Raw genomic sequence first — 9,225 nt, 5'->3', positions numbered from 1 at the left:
TCCCTTCTTCCCCTGCTGACCACTCCCTGTCCACAACCATTGGACTGCACAGGCACAGCTAAATAACCAATTGGCTGCAGGGAGAATTCTGATGCAAAAGACTAGTTAATTATGCTAAGCCAAGAAAGTGATAAGGAGGCGGTTTTAAAAATTTAAAACCTCCTAAAACACACAGATACACACCGAGGCAGTGTGGTTTAAAGAGAGGCAGACCTTTTGAGGAATAAAGTGAGACTATTTCGTCAGAATAAGCAAATATGGGATGTGCAGGAAATGGAGAAGAGTTATCATTAGGATCCTCCCCTTTTCTCATAAACTTCAACCTCGGTTATTTAAATGTTCAGTGTTAAATTCTCCCTTTTCTGTCTCAGTTTCAGAATAGCATAATAAACATTAAATTCAAAATTCCACTAAATTCTCTAGATGCCGGTCCTTTCCTCCCCCCACTCGGCTTTCAGTTCCTCCTCTGTTGCTGGTACTCTGCTGCCCTTTCCCCTCTCCTCTTGTTAGCTTATGTCTGTGGGCGGATAACACTGCTTCACTGATCCACAACTCATGAAACACCACTCATTTTTTTCCTCCTCTTTTTCATCTCTGCCCAAAACTATCTGAGATTCAGATAATTTGTGCAGCAAACACATTAAATTACAGCCCAGAGTTGTTTTTCCATCTTTGGATTTTAGAGGAGCAGCATCCAGTATACTTTTAGCATCATTCCTCCTTGCAGATATATTCATAACTTGTTTTATTTTTGAACTATTTAGAAAACTATGACAGATCTGAGAATCTGGGTGCTTCATGTTCTTGTTGATGGTTTTTGTTCGTGTTGTTGTGAATCATGAAAAGGGTTGTTTTTTTTTAAACCATTTTACTGTTTCCAACAATCAAATCTGTTAAACTCAGTGAAAGTCCAAAAACTGCCTGTGTAGTTCTGCAAAAACACTGGAAGCATGAGAACCTGCTGGTGCAGTTCTGCCTGCAGTTCTGCCTGCCAACACGATCTGCAATGTGCTTTCCTGCAGGATACTGAACAGATGCGAAGGGAGAGCTTGATCATCAGGAGTATCTCCCTACATCCCGCTTGCTTGTCTTTTTGCTTCATTTCAGACATGCTCTGCTCCATATATGTGTTTTTTGCCAGCTGCAGAGAGGTGAGGCATACTACTCACCTCTACGGACTCAGAAACCCGAGAGTTGGCTTCTCCCATTTTTTTCACAAAGAAAATTACCCCTGCACCTCATCAGAATGACTATTCAGAACTAACCAAAGATGGAAGGAAAGAAGAGGGAAAAAAAGCTAGAAAAGCATCATTCTGCTAATGATTTCTGTGCTTGCTTCAGTTCTTGGTGTGTAAATTTGTGCCAAATATATCACCCGTGCTAAACATCTGCATCTGCAAATGTAGCATGCAGAATTTGCCTCACTTCAGTACAGCCAAAGATAAGTTACATAACTTTGCTTCACTAACTTTAACAGTAACTTGTCTTCTTGATCAAATTCAGAATTCAGAAAATCAAATGTTAGAAGCTCACAGTATGTTGGGCTGAGAAATGAAGACCCCTCCTAAAAAAAATGACACAGAGAAAGCAAGAAAAGGGGAGAGTGAGGTGGGATGGGATGGAGTAACAGTGGTGGGGGAAAGAGGAGAGATGGAGTATCTGTGGGAGTATAATTAACTCCATGGTCTGGCTCTCTGCAGGCCTGCGGCATACTGCTCTGAAATGCTGATTCAGTACACAGATAGACAGAATAGCACGGGCGGGAGAAAGGGGTGAGGAGAGAGAGGCAATAAGAGCAAAGGAGAGTAAAGGAGTCAGGGATGGGGTGTTGGATTGAGCATTAAAGAGGAAATTAAGCAATAGAGGGCTCAGTGGAGTAAAAAAGTTACCAAAATTGAAAGTAAAACATAGCAGAGAGGACAGCCGTTTAACTAAGAGTGAAAGAGTTGTCTGAGATTCACTGAGCTGTGTGCAAATGTATACTTCATAATCTGAGGCAGGTTATCTGCAGTCAGTACTTGACTTTATGAAGTGCTGAACATTTGCAGATGCTTCAGAAACAGCAGCGCAAACCCTCAGCCTCACGACAACAGCGACACCTAGAGGCGTAAGTGTAAACGTGACCTGGACTGAACCCGTACAGATGCAGTTAACCCCTCAGTGCACATTAGACTCTGTTGTACTCATTTCTCTTAAAAATAAACAGACAGGAGCAGATAAACCTGACAAAGTGAGAATTCTCGGGATCACAGTAGCACGCTGGGTGCTCACTCAACGTCACCGAGGTTAGTCACAGTTAAAGGTAGTCAGTCTGTCACCAGGCAGGTGGGCAGAGGCTGCTCACATCTATAATGCATCAGCTGAGTGTCAGGTAAACTAGAGACAAGGACAAAACAATGGAGGGAATGAATACTGGAGACAGATAACTGGATGGACTTTTTTGTTTGTTTGTTTGTTTGTTTTAACAAAATAATAATTTCTGACTTTGTGCTGCAATATTCAGCGTTGATTTTCTGCAAGTAGGTTCATTCAGTTTGAACTATAAACTTAAAGAAAAACTCCTGTAACAAGTACACTGTTCTGGAAAAAATTACAGATGTGATCAATATTTTTCTCAAAGCCTTGCACAAAGACTGCATGCATGGATGGCATATATACAGGTTTACATCCTTCTTGGATCCAGAAGGAATATATTGTCATATATCATCAATACTTTGTCTTCTGCTTATGCAATTCAGAATTCAGGGTCGTGTGAGGCTGGTGACGATCCCAGCTGACATCACCAGTCTGTCACAGGGCTAAAACAGAAACAGACAACCATTCACGCTCACATTCACACCTAGGGCCAGTTTAGAGTTCCATTACACTAACCCCACGCATCTCTTTGGACTGTGAGAGGAGGCTTTAGTATCCACAGGGAATCCACGCAAGCATGAAAAGAACATAGAGAAAGACATAACACAAGAATTAGCATTGTTAAAGAATCCTTCAGATATTTCTCAGTTTGTTGGGTTAAGTCTCATCTCTGGACAAAAAAAAAGTAATATTCAAGCAACTATAATTTTTTGAGTCATTCTGCTCACAGACTAAAGCGATGTTGCCATTTAGTCTCAACTTTTATTGCTTCACTGTTAAATCAAATAAAAACATTATACAGAAAAACAATAGTGTTCTTTTTTTAATCAAGGCACTTGCATGCAGATTAAACATGCTGATGACACATGGCTTAACTCAATTTTCAACTTGAGTCATTCAAAATGTGAAGCAAAACCTTCCTGTTGCTACTTGGACACACACATTCTCCATTTTCCCGATAGGACACAACAAAAACTAAAGTGCATTACTATGCAAAAGCACATCAGACTGCAAACTCTGCTTTCCTGAACAGAATACTACTCGGCAAACATCCACTCAATAATATCAGCTATTACCTAATAATACAAGACGTAGAGGAAGCTGATATGTTACTGATATTTCCAGTAGTGTTAAACTTTTAAGAAAAAAAACAAAACAAAGAATCAAACACATTTTCAACCCTGAAAAAGCAGCTTTCACCAAAAAGCCAAGCCTACATTAAAATCCCAGCTTTGGTCTCAATAAGAAGCTGTTTGATTAAAAAGGTGTTCAACCAAGACTTCATTTAAGTTCTAGATACAGCAGAGGTTTAAATTCAGAAAGGACAGGCGGTGCTTCCACAATTCACCCATGTCCAATTTCTTGACTCTGTGTGTCCGAGGTGGGTTCAGGTTGATTATTGTCACTTGGCAGATAGCTCCAAGCCCTGAGCAGAGCCACACGCTGGGCAGGAGGGGTGGAGAAGTAGTCCCTCTGTTTCTGAGAGTAGGTCTGGATTGGACTGATAATGTTTCGGTAGCTCCAATCCTGATGAGGCAGAATGGTGGAAAAATTCAGTTATACATTAATCTGACATACTGAAACTTCCCAAAGATTGGAAAACTAAAATGCAGCTTTAAAAACTAACCAATGATATGAAATTCATCAAATTTGCCAATTTTTTAGCGTCATGAAATAGGAAACAGGACAACAACATGGGTCCTTTTCCACATCACCCCTACAGCGCAGTCAATTCTTCTCAGAGAACAAAACCTCCATCACAGAGCATAAAACAGTTGTTGGTGTCTATCTACAGTTTGTGTGTGATGCAGGTTTTATGACTAAAAGATGTTACCTGCCAGTGAAAGTTAAAAGCCTCCAGCAGCTTTATCCTGCCCTCTCTGGATGGCACACAGTCAGGAGGAACAGGCTGCACCAGCTCAGAGCCCACCGTGACATCTCCAAACACCAACAGAGCTCGGATGGCAAACCAGCCCCCAAACCGCGGATGCACACACACTCCAAACATTTTCTGAAAGCAAAAGGATCAAAGGATCACAGCACACAAGAAAGGTAAAGACTGCCTTTAAAAAATGTGCCAAGGGAGCAAACAAGAATGTGATTACTTTTTCAGCCCAGGGCTGCTCCGTCACATCAGCCTTTTGGTAGTAAAAAGCTGCTCCCGATACGTGAGCTGCAGTCTGAGCCAAGAACTTGGGCTTCCTGCTGGGCAGTAGCTCATAGTCGTACCTCACATCCACCTTCTCTCCTGGAAAACACTGCAGGGCAGGATCAAGTAAGAAATATGTTTAAACGTGAGAAAAAGTTCATGAATATGATTATAGTTGCAATCTAAATAGAGTTAGCCGGCATGATGATGCTGTGAGACCGTCAGAGGCTTTCCCATAAAGTTTCATGTGCTATAGGCTTCCAGTAACCTTTACACTGTGTTTAAACTGTATGCACACACAAACTGTAAGCTCACTCACGCAATGTAAGGTTTAAGTTACAAGTGCCCTAAATTAGCAGCACTGGTTATTACAAAATATTTTTTTTATATTTCCATAACAGTTGATATACCAGTATGCACAAGCGCCTTAATCAAAATTATATTTTCAATTCTAAAATATAACTAAAAATATACATTTTTGAATAAGATGCTAAATTATGGTTATTTTGAATGAAATCAAAAATTACGTTTTGGTCACTGAACGTTACCATTAATGTTATGATTCATTTCTGACTTTGAGTTTGTTATTTGTCTAATAAATAACAATGCAATTTTTAATTTAAACAAGTTTTTGAGAGGTTTCTAAAATATTTTGTTTTCTTGTTTTTATGACAGGTGGTCTAATAAATCAGCGTTGTTCAGTCGTGCAAAACAAAACAAAAAAAAGTCACATCAGTTTTTAGTAAACACGGTGCAGAGACAGATCATAGTATGGAAGCTTGATTCAGCACTGAAAAAAAGTTGTTTTTTTCATCCATAAGTCACCAGAAGTATGTGAAAATTTTGGGTTATTTTTCTCAAGTTTGAGTTACTCTCTCAGAGGTGCGAGTTCGTAAGGAGACATTTCAAGATACTTGACTCAAAATGTGATAATGACAGAAAATGTGAGTTACAGATGGCAAAAAAGGATCTGCAGGTCAGGAAAAGGGTGGCCTTTTTGCAGTGGCAGAAACAAGCTTCCACCATAACCTATTAAATTTCAGTGAATCTGATAAGAAACAGGGTGACACAAGGCACATCCTTAGTGGATGGCAGCTCTTTAGATTTATAGGTATTACCCTGATTGCACAGCCTTGTTCAATAATCCAGTGGGCTCATCAAACACGCGACTTCTCATGTCAAGTACAGCCAGTCTAAGCTAAGTGACTTCAATGACTGCCTGGAAACTAACTGAGACTGAACATATAGAAAAATTTAATGAGAAACAACAAAAATGAAGGAGTGACTTAGACGTTTAGTATGTGAGTATTTTATTTTTCCATTTAATCCAACGTGAAGTTAATTAGAAATATTGGAAATAACATAACTGCATGGAGAGCCCCATTTTCAGAAGCCAGCACTTCTGCAAAGGCTCTTTGATAATTAAAGAAAAGCTAATTATATTAGCCAAGCTAAAAAATGTCAAAAAGAAGGAATACATGTGGTTAAATAAGTGTCTAGAATTCGAATACTGTCTCAAAATAGCAGCGCTATACAAGACTGGCCTTCAGCAGAAACCTGCACTCCAAGGCAGGATTTCATCTAGCCAGGTAACTTTAGGGTTAACCCCAGATTAAAATCAAAATCAATAGGTATAAAATCACCGCCTTCTGACTAATCAGATCTCAGGAAAATAGCATTACAATACTTGGAAGACACCTGAGACTTCTGTGTATGGAGAATAGGAGGGTCTAAAGTTTTTCAATAGCATTTAAAGCCTTTGTATTTTCCCAGTGCAAATACCCATTGAGGTATACTGTAAGTTGAACTCACTTTGTAATACAGGCCTTAGGATGCTGGAAAAAGTCAGTCATAGTGAAAAAGAATACGGACAAAAGAATGCAGGCATTTGAGAAGAATTATAATTAGGTCACTAACAGTGAATGAACTGCAGATTGAAATTAAATGAAGTGAACCACTGAAACTGATTTTTGCAATCACTACCACCATTATTATAGCCAAGTATTTTTAACCATTTTTAGTGTATTCGCTTTAGTTTTAGTTTAATTTTTGATCAGTTTCAGTGCTACTTTTAGGTTTTCCTTTATTCAGAAATAAGTGGCATTTTTCAGAGGGAAGGAGAAAGATTTAAAAACAGTATGATTTTGGAACACAACTACGCAAACATAGACATCCTGTTTTCAATACACATGTGCATCTGAGCTCTACACTACAAAGAAAGTTCAGCATACCCAGGGTATCTTTCCGTTGTCTGGACCCACTTAACCTAACAGTGGCGATCAGACTGAGCGGTCGCACGAAGCCGCTTATCAACTCAAAAATTAACTCAGGGTTTATCAATCCAGCTACGAGCATGTTCACATGAAAGGAGTGGTACTGCCAGCATCTGACAAATCACAGACATGGATAAGTGTGCTGGCAGCTGCAGACAAATCAGTGGTATGAGTGTAGACGCTACTGAAAAGCTTCAGACCCGCCAACAGCCTGAGGGATCTTCCAGAAGTGCTATTTTCCAGTCAACTGATTGATCAGTAGGTGGTAATTTTGTCCCTGTTGATCTCTAATTTGAAACATAATCGGCTTCAAAGGAGTTAGGCCTATGGTATATGTTACCATTTACCCTGGTAAGAGTTAACCTTAAAATTACCTGGATAAGCCAAGATCCTGCATTGTAGTACAGACCTCAGTGGCTTCTCATGTTGGCTTCTCATTAATAAAAAAAAAAAATGACTAAAACTAGAAATATTTCCTGTATATTTGTTATTATTATTACTGCTACTATTATTATCATCATTATTATTACTACATTTTCAAAATTTAGTTTTACTTTTTAATTAGTTTAACTAAAATAACCCTGGTCACCACTCCTCCATCCTCACCTGAGAGACAGCAGAGGTGATGCATTGTCTAACACACTGGTCTATGGGGTCATTAAGCCCCTGGTAGCACCTCTGCTCGAGGAAAGGCAGAAAGGCCTCTTCAAACATGGCGGGAGTGCTGAGCACCACCACAGCCAGGGTATCATCTGGATACGACAGGTGCAGGGTGGGAGGTAGCACAGAGTTGTACCAGCCAATCTGCAAACAGAGGGACATGTTAGGGAGTAAGAACCAAATATGTGCAGGTTAGTGCATCACAAATCATCTGATTTGGCTGAAAATTTCAATTCCGCGGAAGAGATAAAAGAACAGAAAAAAATGATCCACGCACATTCCCTTAAAGGCAAGAACCAGTAATGCGTCAGTAAACATGCAGTATTCAACCATCTATCATTATTTTTTACTTGTTGTAGCATGTTTAACAATTAATATTTAAACGTAAATATTTAACTGGGAAATATAAAAGAAATAGTTCTACGATCAGAATGATTTTTTCATACTTTTCAATATAAAACTATACAATTCATTATACCTTTAACGGGTAAACTTCAAATCCCAGATTTGTTAAACTGTCGTTTAACAGTCGTCTTACACTTTCCACGCTTACATTGGAAGCCGCCATTGTTGCGTGTCAACATTGAGCTTTGCATTGTGGGACATGGTGTTCTTTGGCCAATCAACGTCCTCGATGAAAAATCTTAGCTTCGGGGTATATTTGAACTGTTTTTTGTTTGTTTGTTTGTTTTTTGCTAACTAGAATACGTTTAGAATGCAGTGTATTTTACTAAGTGAGTGTACATCGAGGATATCTCTGTAATTTTGAGGCTAAAAATAATTACGGACCTTTTGACTACAAAACCCAGAAGGCATGTGCCTTACGTCATACGCAATCACGTTATTGTTATGGGCTCCTGGATTTAAAAGTGGAGTCGGAAGGTTTTCTGTGAGTATCTCGATTAGCGGTAGGATACTATGCTTATTTTCTTAATAATGTTTCAGAGACAGCATTAGAAACAATAAAGTTAACTCTATTTACTGTTTTAGAGTCGAATTTTTTTTTTTGTGTGTACACATATAAACCCGCGAGAGAAAAAAATGTCGCAAATCACGGCTAACGTCTAACGTTAGCGGTATTAACTGTAAAACTTGGCCTTTATCAGTTGATGTGTCTCAACATGTTTGTGTGCTGTGCATTTCGTCTATGTTAGGAAATGCTTGCTCTGCCCAGAGCTTCTCTTTCAAGCTTCTGTTCCTAGCAGCCGGACAGCGATATGCTCTCTAGTTCCTAGCGGACCTGCAGATCACTTTAATAGGCCCATTACTTTATCGACCTACAAACCGTGGCGTGGGCGAAACATAATGTAGGGGGAACGACGTTGATTAACCTGTGTGCAACCCCTGTAATTATAATTAGCACTGTAGCAGTAATGAAATACCTGAAATTGAATCCCGGATTCATCATTTTGTCATAAGGACATTTGTGGCATCTCCTGATCACCTGTGGTCCCAGGTGCATAAAGGTTAATTGAATATGTCGGACTTGTGATTCATGGACTGAAAAGCAACAACAAAAAAAAGATAATTGCACGTTTTTCGTGTTTTTCCAGAAATTAAAGTGACTTATACCTCAGAGAATTGAGGAAATATTCTCATATCTACTGCTTTACTATGAGAGAATATCTCGTGAATTATTAACAATAATTAGCGTAGGAAAATGTAATTAATTTTTTTTTATTTGTCTCTCCATCCATCCATCCATCCAATTTCTGCCACTTTTCTGGGTCTGAGTCCCATTGACAGGATTCGAAGAGAAGCCCAAACCCCTCTCTCTGCCCACCTCAT

At 39.3% G+C, this 9,225-nt stretch overlaps 2 protein-coding genes across 2 annotated transcripts in view; one reads left to right on the top strand and one right to left on the bottom strand.

Annotated features, from left to right (window-relative positions):
* Nucleotides 1-2,425: 2,425 nt before the first annotated feature.
* mmachc (metabolism of cobalamin associated C) lies at nt 2,426-8,077 on the bottom strand. The gene is made up of 5 exons (XM_005923202.2): nt 7,916-8,077; nt 7,384-7,581; nt 4,461-4,613; nt 4,190-4,366; nt 2,426-3,882 (listed from the first exon to the last, which is right to left on the bottom strand). The coding sequence occupies exons 1-5, from the start codon at nt 8,003-8,005 to the stop codon at nt 3,700-3,702; spliced, it is 801 nt and encodes a 266-aa protein (XP_005923264.1). The 5' UTR covers nt 8,006-8,077; the 3' UTR covers nt 2,426-3,699.
* Nucleotides 8,078-8,138: 61 nt separating this feature from the next.
* LOC102297168 (centrosomal protein of 128 kDa) overlaps nt 8,139-9,225 on the top strand; it is a 13,808-nt gene continuing 12,721 nt past the window's right edge. Inside the window, exon 1 of the mRNA XM_005923201.3 lies at nt 8,139-8,326. The gene's annotated coding sequence lies outside the window, so the exon portion shown is untranslated. The remainder of the gene's footprint in view (nt 8,327-9,225) is intronic.

This window comes from Haplochromis burtoni, unplaced genomic scaffold, assembly GCF_018398535.1.
Source record: "Haplochromis burtoni strain Fernald_Lab_line unplaced genomic scaffold, NCSU_Asbu1 Contig_65, whole genome shotgun sequence".
In the NCBI taxonomy this organism is placed as follows: domain Eukaryota; kingdom Metazoa; phylum Chordata; class Actinopteri; order Cichliformes; family Cichlidae; genus Haplochromis; species Haplochromis burtoni.
Note: the sequence above shows the minus strand (reverse complement) of the source record. Positions and strands in the feature narration are given on the sequence as shown.